This window comes from Daldinia vernicosa, assembly GCF_022497035.1.
Source record: "Daldinia vernicosa strain CBS 139.73 unplaced genomic scaffold F5Y00scaffold_17, whole genome shotgun sequence".
Lineage (NCBI taxonomy): Eukaryota > Fungi > Ascomycota > Sordariomycetes > Xylariales > Hypoxylaceae > Daldinia > Daldinia vernicosa.
The window spans coordinates 121,789-141,757 of NW_025953933.1; the positions used below are offsets into that span (position 1 = coordinate 121,789).

General features: G+C 46.2%; 5 protein-coding genes across 5 annotated transcripts; 2 read left to right on the top strand and 3 right to left on the bottom strand.

Annotated features, from left to right (window-relative positions):
• Nucleotides 1-4,973: 4,973 nt before the first annotated feature.
• On the bottom strand, nucleotides 4,974-6,358 carry F5Y00DRAFT_268681 (S-adenosyl-L-methionine-dependent methyltransferase; the record flags this gene model as incomplete). The annotated part of the gene is made up of 4 exons (XM_048012304.1): nucleotides 4,974-5,267; nucleotides 5,333-5,757; nucleotides 5,838-6,011; nucleotides 6,070-6,358. 4 exons carry the CDS (start codon nucleotides 6,356-6,358, stop codon nucleotides 4,974-4,976), a joined length of 1,182 nt encoding a protein of 393 aa, XP_047865829.1.
• A 1,120-nt stretch (nucleotides 6,359-7,478) lies between these two features.
• On the bottom strand, nucleotides 7,479-8,948 carry F5Y00DRAFT_45458 (uncharacterized protein). The gene has a single exon (XM_048013683.1). It carries the CDS (start codon nucleotides 8,835-8,837, stop codon nucleotides 7,842-7,844), a length of 996 nt encoding a protein of 331 aa, XP_047865830.1. The 5' UTR covers nucleotides 8,838-8,948; the 3' UTR covers nucleotides 7,479-7,841.
• A 218-nt stretch (nucleotides 8,949-9,166) lies between these two features.
• F5Y00DRAFT_234119 (P-loop containing nucleoside triphosphate hydrolase protein) lies at nucleotides 9,167-10,997 on the top strand. Its single transcript, XM_048007392.1, has 3 exons — nucleotides 9,167-9,288; nucleotides 9,352-9,464; nucleotides 9,567-10,997. Exon 3 carries the CDS (start codon nucleotides 9,783-9,785, stop codon nucleotides 10,632-10,634), a length of 852 nt encoding a protein of 283 aa, XP_047865831.1. The 5' UTR covers nucleotides 9,167-9,288; nucleotides 9,352-9,464; nucleotides 9,567-9,782; the 3' UTR covers nucleotides 10,635-10,997.
• F5Y00DRAFT_234122 (Mis6-domain-containing protein) lies at nucleotides 10,918-13,665 on the bottom strand. The gene is made up of 8 exons (XM_048007393.1): nucleotides 13,469-13,665; nucleotides 13,034-13,409; nucleotides 12,914-12,985; nucleotides 12,737-12,860; nucleotides 12,515-12,685; nucleotides 12,200-12,460; nucleotides 12,028-12,145; nucleotides 10,918-11,977 (listed from the first exon to the last, which is right to left on the bottom strand). Exons 1-8 carry the CDS (start codon nucleotides 13,542-13,544, stop codon nucleotides 11,046-11,048), a joined length of 2,130 nt encoding a protein of 709 aa, XP_047865832.1. The 5' UTR covers nucleotides 13,545-13,665; the 3' UTR covers nucleotides 10,918-11,045.
• A 3,673-nt stretch (nucleotides 13,666-17,338) lies between these two features.
• Nucleotides 17,339-19,190, top strand: F5Y00DRAFT_252573 (uncharacterized protein; the record flags this gene model as incomplete). Its single annotated transcript, XM_048009946.1, has 4 exons — nucleotides 17,339-17,422; nucleotides 17,574-18,882; nucleotides 18,944-19,087; nucleotides 19,144-19,190. 4 exons carry the CDS (start codon nucleotides 17,339-17,341, stop codon nucleotides 19,188-19,190), a joined length of 1,584 nt encoding a protein of 527 aa, XP_047865833.1.
• Between the last annotated feature and the right edge of the window lie 779 nt (nucleotides 19,191-19,969).

Here is a 19,969-nt window from a genome sequence, read left to right on the forward strand (position 1 = left end):
ATCCGGCTGCTAAACTCGGCCGAGCTGAGCCAATTCGTGTTGCTGGTTGTTGTTGGTTTTTTTTCCCCGCCAATGTCCCGTTATTTCATGGGACATATTCGTGTACGTTTATATTAAATTGGTGTTTTTCTTGACTCCTCTTATTCGTACATGTATTTCAATCGTGGTACTCGACTTCATCCGGACTCCTCGACGATGAAGTCGCTGATGTGCCGTTGGGAAGACCGGGTACGTGGGTACGCGACGACCGATGACTCCGCCGACTTGTGGGCATGTTTGCTGCCTCCATTTGCCTCTTTGTGTGTAGGTGCATTGACCGAGCATAACTCGCAAGATCTACAGGCGGGGGGATAGATGATGGCATGGCCATACTGTAGGAACCTCGTGCGGACATGGTGTAGGATTGGTGATGCGATGTTTAATAGAAGAATACGGCGTCAAGGCGGGTTTAATATGACAATTCAAAAGATCAAGTTGGCTATTTGGTAGTGGTACAAGACCGAAGTCGGTTCGTAACTCAGTATATATCTTTAAGATGAATAGGTATTATCGTTAGATCGTAATGACAAGCGAACGGAAACGTGAGGTCTCGAGGTTTTATATGTAAAGATGAAGACGAGAAAAGAGGGGGATATGAAGAATTGAACTAGAGCGGGCCGTGACCTCAGAAGAACTAGACTTCATCAAAGAAGAGGTGCTATGTTGGGGCTGGGAATTAATAGAACTACCTAGGTAGGTTAGGCAGTCCACCCTCTAAGCTGTGAACTAGTCAGAAGATAGCTTGGGTTGTTTACTGCCACCACCTTACTGCATACATACACAGATACAAACAGAACGCTGAGAGGTTCAGGATGGGGGTTGATCGACATGTAGGGACGCCGTTTTAGTGCCGGGATGGGAAACCAAGCCTGCAGGCTATGTCGTAAGTGAGAGGCGACAAGCCAATAACCGAACCAGGGCCATTAGACTTTCGCCACGAACAAGGCTGATGATGCATTGTCCCCTCCAAAGTCTCCAGACTTGTACTAGACTTGCAGGCTCGCTACTACGTAGTTGATTGACCATGCCACCCCATAAACCACTAATAAGCACCACACCATCGAATTGGAAGGCGGGCACGGCGGAAAGGGGTATTTGTGCATTGTGTAAAAAATTGGCATGTCATTCTGCATTCAGTCAGCCGCTAACGGGTGAGGACATAAAGAAAGCGGAGGGCTTGGGGAGGAGTAGTGTAAACATGTCTCTCTCCCATGTCCTTCCCATATCTCCCATGTAGTGTATTTATTCCATGGCTCTCCTCTTCCCCCCACCCGTGAGAAACACACCTCTATCGTGGGGACCACCGTAGACGATTAGGAAAAGACCCTGGCGATCTTGTCTCGACCTTTGAAGACATCGCGTATGTCATTCTATTGGCAGCTATGCCTTGTACCGCGAGCGGAGTGGAGGCCGGACGGAAAGACCTGCACTAGCATAATATGTACGTATTACAATCATGATCCCGGCTGGTGGGTGTTTACAACCCTTTTTTTTGGACGGCTTTAATAAAATCTGGCTTCTAAATATCGGGATATTATATCTTGTCAATCGGTTGCGTGAAGATGTTAATAACAAATAATGTACTTAAACTACCTATGAAATACATAGTTATGTAGGTTGTTAGCTACCTAAGCTTTCGCAGAACTAATAAAATATTCACTTGACGTCATATGACTGCTGTAATAAGATTTCGGCGAATGTAATAAGCACGTGCAGCGAACCAGGATATGTACCGCTTTCGATTCGGTGACTGCAACACAGGAATTTCCAAGTCCGTGTACCTATATATGTACCTACATATAAGAATTACCTGTATCGAAATTAACAACTTATGTGTCCAAACGCAAATGGAAAAATCCCGTTAAAAGCCCACAAACATGTGTGTTTGCGTTTCCGGTTGCCTGAAACAAGGGTTTGGAAAAGACTTGTGCTACTCCTATTGCCCGTAAGGGTTGTCTAATACATATGTAAGTGTTACAGACATTATGTAGGTAGTGTATGTAGGTAGTGTATGTAGGTAGTGTATGTAGGTAGTGTATGTAGGTACACACGAGAGTTTAAACTTGGAAACGAGAATCTACCGGCTCTAATCGTTGGTTCGATACCAACTCTTAACGCCGCTAGTACGAATCGAGGCCATAGTATTTTTTACCAAAATTTCTATTATTGGTGTCATATTAAGCATACTTTTCGATCAGTAGATAATTGATGATGCATGTCTTACACATATTGACTATGTAGTAGTAAACGTGTCTAAGAAGTTCAGGGTTTCCGTGGTAAGGTCGCGCAGACGAGGTAATACATACGTGAGTTTAAAAGGAAAGACCGCTATTGGTAAATCTGCACCTCAGCATGCACTGCAATGCTAGGATTAGATCCGAGCCAAGCAGGATGCACGTCTAGCCCGACGACAGACTCGCAAAAGCTACATAAGTCGATTAGACTCGAGCAAAAAATAAAATAGGGGTCCAAGGGGGCTGAGGGGGTAAGCATTGATCTGCCTACTGGTTACCGATACCGGTTAAGGTATAGTTGTACCTAGGCGAAAAGTCTCGATCCTCAAGAAAGGCCCATCTAGACAACTGAAGATAAAATGATAGGTTAAGTTGTTAATAAAAGTTGCTTTCCGATATTAATCTATATTTTATGGTTCTATGTAATTGGGCAAACACATCGGCTGATCGGTGACATCCGCCAGGTGGTAATCTTGTAATCTTGTAATCTTGTAATACGAAGAATTGTGCTACGCAAATACATGTAGGTACCTGACCTAAGTTATCAGGTTATCAGGTGTAAATGAGATCTTGTCAGCTGTCAATTTTCTGTCCGCCGGGCCTGTGAGGTCAGAATTGGTCCGTGCCTCGACGGCCCGCCTCTGTGAACGGCTAAGCCTTATGATGTCAGCTACAAACTCAACCCGAACAATGTCGTCGCTAAATTCTATGTAACCAACGACGGGGCTTATCTTTTTTAGTTACTACATACACTTCGAACACGTACACGCAATTATTTTTATTTCTCGATTCAGCTAGCAAATGTGCTGGACGAGGCTCTGCCTACCACGCATTAGATCCCCACACATTCCCTTTAGATTAACGTCGGGAGGAACAAAAAGGCTGCATCCGTCGATATGTAGTAGCAGGGGGATTTACAGTCTCGATTCGGCCCTCTCGCCACTAAAGTCACTAAGTAAACCCTTCCCGAACCTTCACGGTGAAAGCTGACCTCACTCGTCCCCAGCGATCCCACGTGATGACGAAACCCGAGGCGAATCATAACCCTCAGGTATTCTGGATGTCAACTCTTCATGTATACTCCCACCACCATCGATTTCCATCCCAGGTGATGCAGACAGCCAGCTTCCCGCTTGTGTTCATCCTGGAACGGCAATGACATATGAATCTGACATCAGACGTGGTACTCACTCTCGTATCTGTACCGCTGCGTTGGTCGTTTAAAAGGCGTTGAGTTTGAGATCGAAATATCCAGTGGCCCATCGATTTGCGTTCTCTCATTTCCTGATTTGCCAATTTCCTGCTGCTTTAATGAACTAAATGTCTGCCAGTCTATCAGTCACATAAAGAAGACGCCAACTATCGGTGGTCACGATAATTTCTTAGACACCGTGGCCAAATCTAGAAATCCTACGTCACCGGCTGGGCTAACAAACACTCGACTGGGAATGACCTCATACTACCCCTATCTGATCTAAGATATTTGAGATTCATAATTCGTGCGATCACGGCCAACTATCTAGCAGTCTAGCTAGTTTAGGCGCTTGGCATTGTCAACAATGATAACTTAAATGTGTATTTACATTGCTGTCGATTGTCCCAAGGTGGCGTACATTTTATCATCAGCACTTAACTTTGAAGTCTAATATGACGTTCCGCGACCCTCCTGTGCATTAAAGGTAGTCTGGCTACTATGATTTCATTTCCCTTGGCTATCCTACTATCGAAATCCCAATATGTTAAAAATCATCATACAGTGTTAACCGCCACGAGGTGGACTGTCGAAGCCATTCACGTCACAAATTCAAAGTATTTTCCAACGGACATGACGCATTCTCGAATATATCATATTTTAAGTTGCCATTAGATAAGCCCCGTTGTAATCATTTAGACGCCGTATTACGAGGTTAGATTTATGCTTGAGGATAATTGTAGTGTGTACAAACTCCCTTACAAAATCAATCGCTAAAGTACTGCTAAAATATAATAAATACTAATCCCTTTACTAAAAAATAAACTGCTAGGCTGGTACAGCTAACAATTTATTTAGGGACTTAATCCTTAATGTTCGTTTGTGTATGTAAGTATAGAAAATTAAGACTGGTATTAATAAAGCAGTCGATTATACTACTTGCATCTTTGTACGATATTAACCCGTAATCTTGTTCAACTTAAGTAAGTTAATGACAATTCCTAAAGAACATTTAAATCACTAAAATATTTTCCAAGCAAAGTGAGTCATATGACATTTGCTGGCTAATTGGAATTATGCCGCGGTTCTCGGCGTCGGGATTCAACGTATGGACTTGCCCCGGACCCTCGGTCGTGAAGTGGGGTCGGCCGGTACCGTCTTTTGCTTTGCAGAAATTCGGAACACCCAGCCGTATTACATCGGAATCTTCCTATTGCAAATTATGTCATCTCTTTGGCTTATTCTTATCCCTTTTTGTATTTCATCAGTGTGTTATTGTTGATAGAAATAAACTATACTACTTTTAGCATGACTAATGCTATCTCTAAGAGCTTAGATATAGACGAAAATGTTTTGTCTTAAGGTCAGGTTTTGATTTCTACCATGAAGTGAACAGAAAAGGCATAGAAACAACTTAGTTATTCTTCAACCATGAGCATATCATCAGTAATGTTATCAACTCGCCCGTGTTGAACGCTCGAGTCAGGAACGCAGATCACCTTCCTACCTCACGCTAAATCCACTTCGATGACACCGTCGAGTGCCGTAGGCTGCTTCCAAATTTTAACTATCTTCAGCCCGGCGGCGTTAACTAGTTTGTGCCACTCTGTCTCGGTCCTCTCTGCCGCAGTCGTGTAGGTTAGCATTATCATATCAGATGCGGTGGTCCGCCGTGACGGTCTGACTGTCTCAACTAGGTTTTCGTGGATCAATAGTTTGGAGTAACCCTTCTCCATTCCGCCCGCGATATTTTTCAGGATCTTTATAGCAGGCTCGTCCGACCAATCGTGAAGGACTTTATGCTATAACATAAATGTCAGCAATCGTTCTACGTGGAAAGGGGGGAGGGGATATCAATACTACATACCACAAGATAAGCACGGGCACCTCTCAAGGGCTGTGGCGTGAAGAAGTCGTACGGCTGCTTCAAAATAGCCTTATTTGTTATCTCTACTTCCGAGAGGATCCCGGGGAGATCTTCTATTACCAGGCTTCCGTCTGGGATTTCAGGATGTTTGAGCCAGAACTTCTCTAGATCATGGCCTTTGTTACCACCAACATCGACAACCAACGGTCGATCTAGTTTGGCGTCTTTGAGTAGTATGTCCGTCGGGTATGCATCGGTCCAGGCTGTCATGTTCCACCTCGAGTGGCATTCCATCGCACAAGAGAAGTCTTTACTACGTGTCGGGTCGGCTACGATATATTCGAAAACGGACTCGTATGGACCTTGCAAATGTTGAATGACACCGTGTTTGCTGTCGGTAGGGTTCTTGAACCCCGTTTCCTTTACTACGACAAAAGCTTGTAAGTAAAGAGGCTAGGAGGGGGGCTCGTCCTGCATATTTAGATGGGGAACTAAGAGAACATACGAAACGATGGAAGCCCGTTAGACATCACCGATATTATATCGCTGTAGAAGGCCCCATATATGGAAGGAAATGCTTGATCGGTCCCTAATGTCTTTGCCCATGGGGAAGGTTCATAGGTATCCTCTTCTGTCTCGACGAGAAGATTATGCGAAGCGAGGTGTCTCACAAGGCGTTCTTTATAGTTCTTAATATTAGCAAATATGACACACAGTATAAAATATTATTAACTTACTGATGAGGATAGGGTCCGTATCTGTCATCTTAGCGAGACTTGTACTGGTTTCTGGCTTACTTCCGTTCTCTGCCCATTTCGTGAAGACACCCGCATCGATGAGGCTCTTTATGGCACCGTGAGTGGTAGCATTCACAAAATTATGGTTCCACGCGATATCCCAAGGCGACTGGACCCGTGCTAAAGCACCAAGAAGCATATCTTCCGCAAACAACCGCTCATCCTCGTCTGCGAACGAGTTCGAGTCGATATCTCGAAGAGTAGCGGACAGACGACCTAGAGCAGCCATACCTAGTGAGATCGAATGGGTCCAACGACGTCTAGGAGATGAGTATAAGCTTGGTAAAAGAAATTATGGTACGAAAACACAAAGCTAGGAGGTACAATGACTTGTTAAGAAGATAGCTTGTCATGGTGACTTAAGAGAGAAAATCACACACTTTTATAAGTAGAGATATCTACCGTGAAACCACTGAAACTACCGGGACAGCAAGGTGATACAAACCACCCCCTCTTCTTTCCCACCCGTTACAATAGGATTCTAACCCCTCGGTTGATGATACTATCTCCGTGGTGTATATATTTCTTATGGCGCAGTGCCAAGATAAGCAAGAATGTATAAACGACACAATTGGATTGGCCACGAGAGGCTGTATTTTAGATATATGATAGCTCCCTTGGGGTTACGTTGTAATCCCTAGGTTCTCAAGCCTACGCAGTGATACACTGCATTCAATATCAGCTGATAAGATATATATGCATTTAAATCCTTGTTTCAACCCGCGCTCGGTTCTAGGGTAGAGAGAAGTTGGCTAAATCTAGACCTGTGACCTGTGGTGGCTTTCTCTTTGAGGGGAGGTTGCTGGTATCTACATAAACGGCACAGTGATTTAGCAGTATGATTATATGGAGGGGTGGAGGTTTAGTATTCTAAGTCCTACGAAGATGAAGTCCCAAGTGGCTTTAGTCACGGGGAGGTTGCTATTATGCTATTGATTGGTGAAATCTACATAATACTCATTCCTTTAAGCCGACGTTACATATGAGCTGATATGCAAGCTCCACCAACGCTGCTCAAGTGACAGATTTTACAAAAAATGCCATCATCGCGACTCCTAGGCGCGAATATTCAAATGTGAATCACCGATATCGCCATGGAGCCGATGACCGGAATGGCGTTGTAACTAGTTATGAGGTCACTGCTAAGGTGATTTGGGGTTCCTTGTAGGAGAATCAGGCGTTAGAATAGTTGGAGAAAATAGCCTTTCGTATAGGAATAATCAGCTAAGCAGAGGGATATCAGCTGAGGCTTGCATTAGGTAGCCACATTATTCGGGAATAAAGAACAAGCGGAAATAAGAATGGCGATATGCTATACACTATTCGAATATAGGCAACATTCCCTTTCGGCCCCATCAGGTGCCGAAGATATGAGCCGAAAAGAATTCGATAGTTATTGCGAGTTTCCAGAGGAATTAACTTAAGTGTATAATGTGTTCTGATTCGACTGAGTTGTGGGCTTTGATTAATTCACTCTGGTTGATGGTGTACTAGGATTTATAACGCTGTTCTAACCACCAGGCCCTGTTTTCTGCGGAATGGGGTTTACATATTCACAACCCTACCCCCATCTTACGTGAAGTTGCCTTGAAATCGTCAAATAGCTCTAAGAGGACAACCCCTCGAATTATTGTAAAACTATCGGGGATATATAGTGTGATAGGCATGGGTGCTATAGCTACATCCACCCCGAGCCACGACAGCATCGCTACCTATTCATAAAAGACCAAGCACCGCACCTCTATGCTCTGCCGCGGGGGCGCATCCTTAGGTGTCTGGGGGTCGATAAAAGCCGTATGCGGCGTCCTCACCGCAATTCCCGCCTTCCCTTGGGGTTGGCCCTCGCCGAACGAGTCGTAACACTTTAATAGAATGACCTCATCCGGCGTCATGTCCTTCTGGTAGTAGTACTTATGCGCGTCGCTCGGCGCAACCGACATCGTTTCGCCCCTGACCTCGTATCCTTCCGCCGAGTATCTGGTTGAGTCGTCGGGACGCACTTCCTTGCCCCTGTCGTCCTTGTCCGTTGCGAAGTCTACACGCTTAGGATAGAGCAGGTTCACCGGGATGAAATCCTCTGGCTTCGTCGACCGCCAGTCGATGACGGCTAAGGGGTGATCGCTTGCTGGGTTTTCGATGGGCCGCCACACGTTGATGATCTGGAAGCGGCCTTTCAATAACTCCTCGGCCTCGTCAGCTGGGAGATGACGGCGCACACGGGCTTCGGCCGCGGCGGGCGTCTGGTCGACGTGGACCTGCTGTACCGGAGCTCGGGCAGCTTCCGGCGTACGTCTCCGGATGGTGTGGTCAAATATGACCACCTTCTTGATACCAGGAATTCGCTTCCTTAAGAGATTCTCGATTTCCTGATAGTATGGGCCACGCACAGCTGCATCATCTGTAAATGACTTCTCATTTGACGGTTCATTGTAAACCGCAAAGCCGGAGTTGTCTGTGGTAAACTCGCTTTCCCGTCCTCTAATATTGTTCACCGGACGCGTATGGTCACCCAGCTTGAACGAAGTAGCTTCGATATCAACTTTGGCCCATGGCCTCGTCCCCTGCGGGATTGCCGATGCGTCGATATGTTTGAAAACGGCGGTTGTCATGTTGACTGCCTGTGAGAATTTAGGGGTTACCAGAACTCTCGAATTATGGTGCAATGCTTGTGTGAAAGTTCGTCGCGCGGTAGTTGATAGCAAGGTCATGGACTAAATAAGTCACAGTTCTAAGAGTCTATATCAAAATAAGACAATAATTAATTATTACTTTCGAAATTGTATCTAGATATTCACGTTCGTACTGGGGGACTTTATGGAATTTATGACCCCGCCAAATTAATAATGTCCAAGTTAGTTAATTACTTATCTCCGACTTAACTGTCGCTATTCTATGAAAGGTATGGTGGCAATCGTTATTACTAAACGCCGAAGTGTCATCATTGGAACGTATTGGAATTTCAATAAGGTAAGCTTGCCCACTTCTAGACGCCGAGACGCTCCGGGGCGGCGGATATTCCTACGCGGGGGAACAAAGACCCAGAGCTCTTCAACTAAATTCCATAGTGTGCATCTTTAAGAGGCACTACGACATATTTCCTGATTACATTACACGGCCTATTTACTAATACTTAACCGGTTAGCCAGTATTAAGTATTATGTGAGTAAAGTTGCCTTACATATATGAGATATGAATGATAATCTTATACTTATTGCTCACTAGATATATCTCTATCACTTCCGGTTATATCGTTGAGGTCAAACGAAGTAAAGAGAACTCAATTGCAGGCAAAAAGCGAGCCGTCTCTCTTAAGTTCTTAAGTGAATCCTTGATATGTAGGTACCTAGTTATATTTAGTCCTAGGACTACATGCTTCCTGCGTACTCCGACGGAAAACACCGTGTTGAATTATAGCTGAACGCACTGTAACTATCCAGATCTTACTATGTATAGGTTGCAACATCGTCAATCGACTCCACAATTACGGCGTCTGAAAACAATAGTCATAAGGCCGGCACGGTCCTCCTCGACTACTTCACTTAGCAACCAATTTCATCTTTTATCATAGATAGGTATCCATCTTTCTTCACTTACCTCAGGTAGAATAAGTAGCTCAAAGAAGAAACTAACTACTTGTCAGCTGGCCCATCAACATGGCATCCACTCAACAACCGCCGGAGATCACTGTCAATGATCTGACATACACCTTCCCCGACTACAGGACAGGCATCCGGGGCGTATCGCTAAACGTCCCGCCGCGCAGCCGCACCCTTCTGATCGGCGCCAACGGCGCGGGTAAAACAACGTTGCTGCGCTTACTAGCTGGCAAGCGTCTCGCGCCCAGCGGCAGCATCAACGTGTCGGGAGTCGACCCCTTCAAAGAGGGGCTGGAAGGAGTGACGTACCTCGGCTTAGAATGGGTGCTTAACCCCATCGTGCGGACCGACATCGGGGTCGCCGAGCTCCTGCGCTCCGTCGGCGGCGACGCGTATCCCGAGCGGCGGGACGAGCTGATCGGCGTGCTGGACATCGACGTCGCGTGGCGGATGCACGCGGTCAGCGACGGCGAACGGCGACGCGTGCAGCTAGCCATGGGACTCGTGCGTCCGTGGACCGTGCTGCTGCTCGACGAGATCACGGTCGACTTGGACGTGCTGAGCCGGGCCGAGTTCCTCGGGTGGCTGAAGCACGAGACCGAGATCCGGGAGTGCACCATCGTGTACGCCACGCACATCCTGGATAACCTCGCCGGCTGGCCCACGCACCTCGTCCACATGCACTTGGGTACCGTGCGCGAGTGGGGGCCTGCCGAGCAGTTTCTGGACCAGATAGGTACGGGCGAGAGCACGGGGAACAGTCGGCTGGGAGAACTGGTGCTGGGGTGGTTGAGGTCGGATTTGAAGGAGAGGGGGCCGAGGAACCAGAAGAAGATGGGGACGGAGGGGCTAACGTATTCGCAGGGGGGTCTTGGCGGGTATGGGCTTGAGGATATCAAGAAGATGTAGGTTTGCTTGGATGGATGGATGGAATATTTTTGGATGGGTGGGAGGTGAGACTATGTCAGGGTCTGGCTTGGTGGCCATGGAGGCCAGGGTGGATGCACTTAACTTGCATGGCACGGCGCATTTTCAACATGGGGATGGGGATGGGGATGGTAAATGGGCTCCACGGATATCTGTGCCGAGGTAGGGGCGTTTAGGGATGGATTGGAATGAAGTCAATGAACTAGCATAAAAGAATGAAGAGCACCGTGGTTATTGCGGGATGGTGAGTCGTTTCAGATACCCTTTCAACAGGACAGACCTCGAATAGTATTAGGGGGGTTGATTAAAATAGATGAAGAATAATACTTGCATGATCACGGTCGATTTCGAATGAATAATCTGACCAAGTCGTATTATATTATTAGGTACTTACTATGCGGCATCTGCCATCGCCATTAACGACCTCCTTTTCATCACGTTTGTCATAGTATTGTACATCAACTCCCCAACACCAGCCATGCCTTTCTGTTCCAAATAATTTAGCACGCCAAGGCGATAGTCGTCCCAGCCTACTTTCAAACCACCACTATGAGCTAGAGAGCTGAGGCTGGCACGAGTTATCGGCCCGGCATGTCTAGTGCTGAGCTCGCCCCTGCCTAGGACTACCGCCTCGTCTTCCAACTCTCGAAAGTATGTGATTGCCGAGAGGCTTAGCACTGGCGAATATGAAAGAGAAAAAAGTGTTGAAAGGGGAGCGCTGGTCTCAAGGCGACTAGCATATGCTGCGAGGTCTTCGACGAGTGACCGAGGTACCAAGCAGCCATGCGAATTCACATCGTTGCTATTGAAGGCGCGCGACCGCCAGATACAATTGCAGATGTCCATTAGAAAGCCGTTGAACTCGTTGATGTACTCTGGAGTGTACTGGGAGCGGGACGTCGACATAGCCCTCTGAAACCCTGCCTTATATTTCGACAATATGGCACAGAGCCTGGAGAGAGTATTCGGGCAGAAGCTAAAGTGCAGGATATATACCAACGGAGAGGGTGGTATCATAATCCGAGTATGATGGTGTAGTTTTGGATCTGAAGATAGAATTGCGGTTTGCTCGTAGAAATCCAAGATCTTTGAGTGGGTAGAACTAGTAGGTGAGGTTTGAATAAGAGTGAGACAGAGATTGTTGACGTGGCCCACTAGGTCAGTGATGATAGTTGACGCGTTTGCCGACTTCTGCTCGAGTGATGCCAGAGAGATGGCCCAACGCTGAAGCAGCATCGTATAAAACTCGAGTAGTTGTAATTGGGAACCTGGGGTATCGTCAAGTACCTTAGTTTCAAGCGTCTGGAGAATATTGGTGAAGAGTTCTGGGTTTTATTAGTCTTGGAATAGCTGTGGTTTGGATTTCGCTTCTAACCTTGGTAATTAAGCAATGGCAAGTATGACAATATAGTGAATACAAAGCCTCGTCCATCATGACCGTTCCATATCTTGAGATACTCTATGAAGAAAGCCAAGAATATAGGGGGGAAAGTCTGGGCAAAAGTTAGCAAGTGGTAATTTGTTTCGTAAGCTCTTTTCTCACATACCTTAGTACTTGACACATAGTTATTTAGTATTTCTAAGCCATCGCTGGAATCTGTGTTGGATTCCCCACTTATGAGGTCTTGTCCATATGAAGCCAACCAACTACTCACCCTCTGATGAGCTTCAGGGTCGGGCTTCAAAACGAGTAGCTTCTGTAGTAACGGGTCTCCTAGGACCGCTATTAATTGGTTTGGTAATTCGATCCTTTCTAGATTTTTCACGAAGCCGTCTACGTTTTCAATCTCTTCTAGGGTAATAGAGTTCTAGCAAATTGTCAGTTTATAACTGTCCTTTCAAGGGGGCGGAGTAAAACAGACCTCTGTCGCGTTTGACGTGTGCACCTCCGGGAATAAACCGGGGCTCTTGCCATTTATTCGACTTCGGGCAACTCTAAAGGCATTCAGCGGGCGTTCTGCTCTGTTCGTACTTCGTTCTGCATGGGCTTGTTGAATTTCATCGAGCCTCTCACGCCATTGAGGATCTGGATGCTGTGGAAATAATAAGCTATTTTCCGTCAAACAAGACCGCAGAAGACATACCTTGAAAGCCGACGCCTTGGCACGAGTCGCTTCCCCTACAATGATCTCGGGGTAGTAGTCTTTATACACTCGGAGCAGGCCGGTCACTGCCGGATCATTCCCCGTTTGTCTAGACAAGGATAAACTTGAAGAGGTGTGAGTGATGCAGTGAAACAGATGCTTTTAGAGGTAACTCACAGGCTCTGGATTCGATAGGGTCGCACATGCCGGCGTCGAGTGATGAGAGCTAGGAGATGGCATAGCTGCTTCCTGTGACAGTTAGCAAGGCATGTTGGAGCAATATATCGGTAGACGGACCTAATTGCAGCAGTTTCCAGCAGGTTGAATAGAACCGAGTACGCGCGTGATAAAATGGCCTGGTTTTCTATGATGTGATGAATCATAACAAGCCATCTCAGGAGCGCTCCTTGAATGTTAAGAGACGGTTTCAGCTTTCCATGCCCCAGACAGCCAATGATCTTAACTACAAGCTCGATGTCCACAGTAGCCACCGGGTAGAAATTCCTTATGAGATTCCCGAGGCTTGCCTGGTCAAGGAAACTTGGAGTAGTAACCAAATCTATGAGCTGGCCTAGATCGTCCGGGAGGAGACCTTGCTCATACGATAATGAAGCTAACTTCTCTACGGATAGCTTTACATTGCTTCCACGTTGCTTTGCCGTCAGTTTAGATGCTTTTGGAGTTAGCAAGTATTATTTTTAATAGTGATAATCGTTTAAGGGGCGTACTAACCCTCAATCACATCTGTCAGGGCTTCGCGTATGTCTTCCGCGCCATGAATAGTATCGTCTTCTTGAAACCCCGACATAACTATTCATTATCCCCTGAGATTTAGCTAGCATGAATATTCGTTAGGGCGATCTGGAAATCAACAACCCCTTGTGCTATGTCTCAGCCTTGCATAGCATCATACTGGTGGGATCCTACGCGTTGTTGGTAGGCTTAGACGCGCCTGATAGAAAGGGGAATGATTGGATAAAAAGTGTTTAGGCATAATGTGGGGTCTTTATTATGTAATCTGGGGCATAAAGAGGTCTTGCAAACGGACACCTGGGACGCCTAAAAAAGGCGCTAATGTTGCCAAGACTAGTGGACGTAACCCCCAGACGATAGGTATTGTACCTGGTCATGGGTCTTACAAGTACATAAATGGCCAACCCCGGAACGCGTTATCGCGTTTCCAACAACGGTTTTTTGTCACTTTGGTTGTCATATGTAAGGTTTTGGGTGATTATTTCTATATTCGGATACCGAATCGCCGTGATTGGACAGACTGTCTTACGACGTCGAGGCTCTTACATGCAATCTGCAGTCGTGCCGTCGGCTGCTCTCGGAATCCTTCTAGAGAACCAATGACTTACACCTAAGCTAAAGCCTCACATCTTACGTCTTTGGAGGGTTATCCCTTCAAGGGAACTTTTCAAAATCCTAGTATTTCTAGCTCCAAAGAGCCAAGCTTGTTGTTTGGATCTGTGTGCGTAGGACTAACGTCATCTATATTAGGTAGTCTATCATGCGTGGTTATATCACCTAAGAATAACCAACAACAAGTCGCATTGACCTATTCCGTAAAATTAGCAAATGGTACGCCTACGCCTTCTTACCCCTTCCATCTATCGTACTTGATCCTCCGGCCGAGATAGGCAAACTGCTTTATGTACGGATGTGGTTCAGCAAACTAGCAACCTATCCGCTCTACTAATGTATTTCATATTGTTCGGTACACGAAAGATAGAAGTCTGTTAGACTAGTGGGTCTAGTGCATAGCGAATGGGGATTATTACCGATATATTAATAGGTACCTAGGTAGGTAAGTACCTACATAGGAACTGCAGCAACTTGCTTTTTCGAAGGAGCCTCAATCGGCTCCGCGAGGAACGACAACCTCAAGTCCCCAACGAAATAAGTGCTTGCGTAATGTGAGCAATTATACGAAACAAGCAACGTAAGTGCCTTCCTGGTCAGGTTTTTGATGACGCAAAGGGCATAATAGGCTATCTATACCTACTACACGGATTTTGTTCCGGGAGTATCATCCGCCGAGCGGTGTTAAGCTGTGAGAAGCCGTATAAGCGCCGCTATATCCAACGCGTAGCTACCTACCTATCTGCGGACAACGCACTGTATAAGTCGGCTATTTCTGAGTAAGTACCTAAAGACACCAAGAGGTACTTCCCAGTTCGAATTAGTATATTTATGTACAAATGATATATTATTAATGCAATATGGTGCTTGCTCTAACTTACATACCTGAACACCTAGACATCGAAATGTTTATTAATCGCGGAGTTTAATCCTATAGGCTTTACCCAGATATTGGGATAATTTGAAAGGGAAGTGATGTTGATGGACGCCGTATTCCTCAACCGGCAGGCCGGCCACATTGTATGTACTTGTTACTTTTGAGAATTGAGACAGGAACATGCAACTGAAGAAAGTAAGCAGGTAGTAGTAACACAAACAAGTGGTGCGACTAATTAGGAAATACACTAGTTTCAGCGCGGCTATAAGCGAGGTGGGGTAGTTAACTGCTACGGTCTGTAGATCATCATGCCTTCTAAAATTCAGGTGGTCTAGCAGCAGCCGCAGTAGGCAATACATAGCAGGAAGATTAGGGTTATAGAACGGTCGTTGATGCCTTAAGGGGGCATCTCCGTATACATGCGCCCATTGATGTGACGTCGTATATGTATCTTTTTGTGATAGGTACATGTAGAAAAAGCTTCGAGTAATATAACTAAAAGAATTTGTAACTTGGCCGCTTAAGATTCTCATTGAAGAAGCTAGGTATAAGTTAATACTCGGCATACCCGATGTTATAGTGCACATTCCTCCGGAAGTTAGAATCACTAGCACTGTTATATTCATAGGTTCGCACCTACCTACATAGGTAGAATGATGTAGCTATAGGGCGGACTTGCCCTTATCGGTAATAAGAACGTTAAGTACCTACGTCAAGTAGGTAGTTCCCGTCCTTGGCAGGTAAGGTAAGGTTTAGTGTACCCGAGTTGGAACACCCATCGGCCTTTCCCCTTGATGCTTGTGTTATTTTTACTAGGGTCTTAAATCTTCAGCAAAAGAAAAAAAAAACCAAACCGAATCTTAGAACCTCCAACGCTTATCACTCCAGTCTCTACTTCTTAGCATGTTGCATTGCATTTGTACTACCAACTCGCAACTCTTAATTCGATTAAGTCGCCATGGGGGGGGATACACTCCCAATCATTCAACTATATTCAAGGTCACGTTCCAACGTGCAGGTATAGACGTATCCTTCGGGGAGTTGGTACATGCCGACTTCTCTATCGAGGTTATCATCAAAATCTTACGAGTTGTTCGCCTTTTAGTATGTATGTACGACTCGAGCAAGGGCGTCATGATGTCGCAAAGTCAGCGGCATGTGTGCACGTTCATTTATACGCACTCCGTGTGTGTTCTGCACGTTATATTGCCCAATGTTACCCCCACACAAAACTGGTATTGCCCCGAGTAATGCTGAAAACCTTGAGCTGCTAGGTATCGTCCAGCGTCCAGTGTCCAGCATCCAGCATAGACAATACTATGCGCATGTAACTCTAGAAGCATACGATTGGGCCCCAGCTGTATAGAAACATGAACGACATATGCCGTGCTATTCTTGGGCTGGTTATTCAGGTCTAATGTCCGTTATATTTTTTTGCGTTACCATCCTCACCAAAAGATCGCTTTAACTTAACATCATCCATATTCTAAGTACGAATAAATAAAGCCGGTGAGTGCCCGTGTCACCAGGTATCTCTGTCCGACGCTGATGCTTTTGATAGCGACCCTGGAAGTATAACCACCACCACTACCGTAGTGGTATTAAAACGTATACATTGTCAGCTTCCTTTGACTCCTCGGAATTCAGCGCGGAGACTAGTGGAACAACGCTCTTCACCGCCGGTCGCTCTCTATTACAAACGGACGTCGGCTTTTGATACTATTAATTGCATCCGATTAGGCAGTTTATACATGCACCTTTGGCGTGGCGTCTGTATGTACAGGTATGTAATACTAAGGAATACACTGGCTGCGGCAAATGGAGCTCTGCTTCTGTGGCGGCAAGTCGCTTACCTCTCTTATCGCATCACTCTACATACAGTGGGCTTACCGTCCCCTGTATCCGGGTCCCGGTTGTCCGTACCATACTATCATTGAAAAGGCTCATTTCGCATTTCGGCCCTTACGGCTGCTCCTCGACCGTTAGGTATCCTAGCTTTCATTACTGACCTGTTGGAATTCCTAGTAGCTGAAAGATCCTCCCAACCCCGGCACCAGAGCAGCGCCACATCCTTTTCACCTGGCTAGTGTGGAACGTTTCATGCGTTGCAAGCCTCACTAGGTTCCTTTCTATAATCTATAATCTACTATAGGGGACGCCTGATATTTGATGATGCTTATGTCATAAAAACTTCTACCATTCGGTGAGACCAGACTGGTGAGTAATTTCGGCATAGTCTGCTGACAGCCTAGGCCAATCCTAGTCAAGCTTTACTTTTGACTTATACCAATATATAACCCAGGAATACCCAAAGTTCATCGGGGATGAAGTGCATGCTCGGTATTTGGTAGCTCTAAGAAATGCTTCCCGGTCAACCAGCCACTACGTCCGGACACCGTGGAGGCTCACGTCGGTCTCAGGTGACCCTCATCAGGGACCACCAGGTCAGTAGCTTGCTATAACATTCTATTATAATCAGTTCGAGTCAGGAAATGGACATATTCATAAACATGACTTTGAGTTACATCGTAGCTCACTCGTTGTGGTTTCCTAAAGTCAACTGAATGAAAACACACTAACCTAAATGACTTATAGGCTTGCATCCCCCTTACTAGGATACTTGGCGACAATGACATTGTCGTTCTTCTCACACCAGTCGTTCCGCCTGCTCAAGTAGATGTTGGTAATGATAATGACCCGTTTGAGCCATTAGGCCGAGCCTTGGCCAAGAGACATCCGTGGATTCGCCATGTCCCGTACACCTCACGGAACGGGTTAACTAGCACACATGTCGGTTTCATCAAACGAGCCAAAGTTGTCGTCTTCGTCATCTCGGGGCTTCCATACACCGGTCAATCTTCGCAGGTTGAGATTGCCCTAATGGCGCGGAAGATAGGAGAACAACGCCCGCAAATTATTATGGCATGCCAAAACGTACATGATCTCGGCCTCATGGAAGCAAACTTTCCTACAATTGTCCAGCTGCCCGGATATTTACCTTCTGATTTGCAGAGTGCGGCTGCTATTCTATTTGGCGAAGCTACGGCTACAGGTACCGCGGGGTTAGATGTGCAATCATTGATGATAGAGCCGAAATTCTGGCCTCCGGAGAATTGGGATGCTCTTAATGTCGCCCCAGTACATGAGCTTTGGAATCAGTGTCTACCGGATCAGTTTCACCTGGAAAAATTCCCCCTACAGTCATTGCTCCAGCGGGATGGTTACGCGATGCATTTCGTCGTAAGGCTCCCCGAGAACCGGGAAATTATCGGATTCTGTGCGACTTATACTACATTTGTTGATAGAGAAGGTGAGCGACTTATTGGGTCGTTGGCTATGATCATTGTCAAGCCAGCGTATCGGCGGCGGGGGATCGGGCTTAGCCTATATGAGCACGCTCTCAAACAACTTAAAAGAATACGGGGAGTAGATCGAATTCAATTGGGTTCTACGTTCCCCCGCCTTCTAAGCGGTATTCCTGCCGCTTCTGCGTCTGAGAGCTGGTTTCGGAGGCGGGGTTGGCAAATGGACGGGCAGGCTCCAGGCCGTGGTCAAGATATTTGCGACTGGCTATTGAGAATCGATGATTGGCCGAGCGGTGGATTGTCAGCGCCTTCCTCCGGGCTGACTTTCCGACAGGGCACATTCGACGATTTCCCCTTGATCGCAGACTTCGTTGAAAAGGAGTCTGCTCGCAAAGACTATACGGGTTGGTATGACCAGTACGTGAACCTCGCTCAGGATGGCCGCATCAGTGATATTGTTCTAGGATGGGAGCAATCGGAAATCATCGCTTCTGCATTGATATATACCCCGAATGAGGCTAGTTCATTGGCACAAGACCTTCCTTGGGCACGGACGATTGGATCTGATGTGGGGGGCGTAGCGTGCATCTGCATTGCAGGTTGGTAACAGCCAAAGCTCATTAAAACTGTTCGAAGCTTCTCAACTGACCCGGACTTTAGACGGCAATGCGGCGATGACAATCAGTAAGGACACCGTTATGATTAGATTACTCGATGCTTGCGTCACCATACTCAAAGACCAAGGAATGAAACGCGTGTTTCTCGATGCTGTGAAAGGTGGTTATGAGGGGTTTCAGTCGATGGGTAAGTTCTGTCATCCAACCACGAGTGTTCCCAATCTTAACATTATATTTATATAGGGTTCCAGAAATGGGCTATATATAGAGATCTATGGAAATCGACTTAAATATAACCTTAACGGCCGGCCTTGAATATTGATTGAACTGCTAGGGAACTTCTACGATGTGTGTGCTGCCGTTTCATGGCACGTCACGTCGTCTGCTGACTTTTTAGTTGCGCTCCAGCTTGGCGACTCTGTAAAGCCACTTCAATAAGCCCTCAGTGAAGCGACCCTCGTCTGCTCATGAGCATGGTCACGAAATCAAAGCGGAATGAAAGCAGGGTGACTTCCCTTGTCATTAAGCACTATGAGTCGAAATTTTCAACTAAGTATGCCGAAGCAATTTGTACGGTGTTCTAAGTCAGCTGTACAACGTTCGGCATCACAGGGCTCTACTATTCTTATCAAAAATGGCGCAGGAACTGATATGGGTTTAGAATCTTCAATGGGCATATGAAGTTGGCATTGGATCAGCTATCAAGAATTACGCCAAAGACTCTTCGGTTCATTTGGATAAGCACGATGACGATAAGTACCAAAGTATTGATTCGTTTCCAGCACGGATGAAATCTTGGCCAAGATTGCATAGTGCTGAGCAACTAACCGGTTCCAACAATCGACGAGGGACTTATACGATAGAAAAAGTGCGTAAGAAATCCAATTCATAATGATAGCACTCTCCGGCAGTGCTGCTTATTGGCCTAGCTGACGTTGAGTAACAACTGGAGTCATATGAGAATGACCTAGTGGTTTAAGAGGCTCGACTTCGGGTTAAGATTCGCTAATATCAACTTACTCCTGAGCTAGCGCATTCGGATTTAACCTCTCCAATTCAAAATCGAAAT

Coding starts and splice junctions, on each gene's coding strand:
- F5Y00DRAFT_45458 (XM_048013683.1), bottom strand. CDS start 8,837: ATGACCTTGCTATCAACTACCGCGCGACGAACTTTCACACAAGCATTG.
- F5Y00DRAFT_234119 (XM_048007392.1), top strand. CDS start 9,783: ATGGCATCCACTCAACAACCGCCGGAGATCACTGTCAATGATCTGACA.
- F5Y00DRAFT_234122 (XM_048007393.1), bottom strand. CDS start 13,544: ATGTCGGGGTTTCAAGAAGACGATACTATTCATGGCGCGGAAGACATA. Junction 13,410..13,468: donor CCTGACAGATGTGATTGAGG/GTTAGTACGCCC, acceptor TAACTCCAAAAG/CATCTAAACTGACGGCAAAG. Junction 12,146..12,199: donor ACTATGTGTCAAGTACTAAG/GTATGTGAGAAA, acceptor ACTTTTGCCCAG/ACTTTCCCCCCTATATTCTT.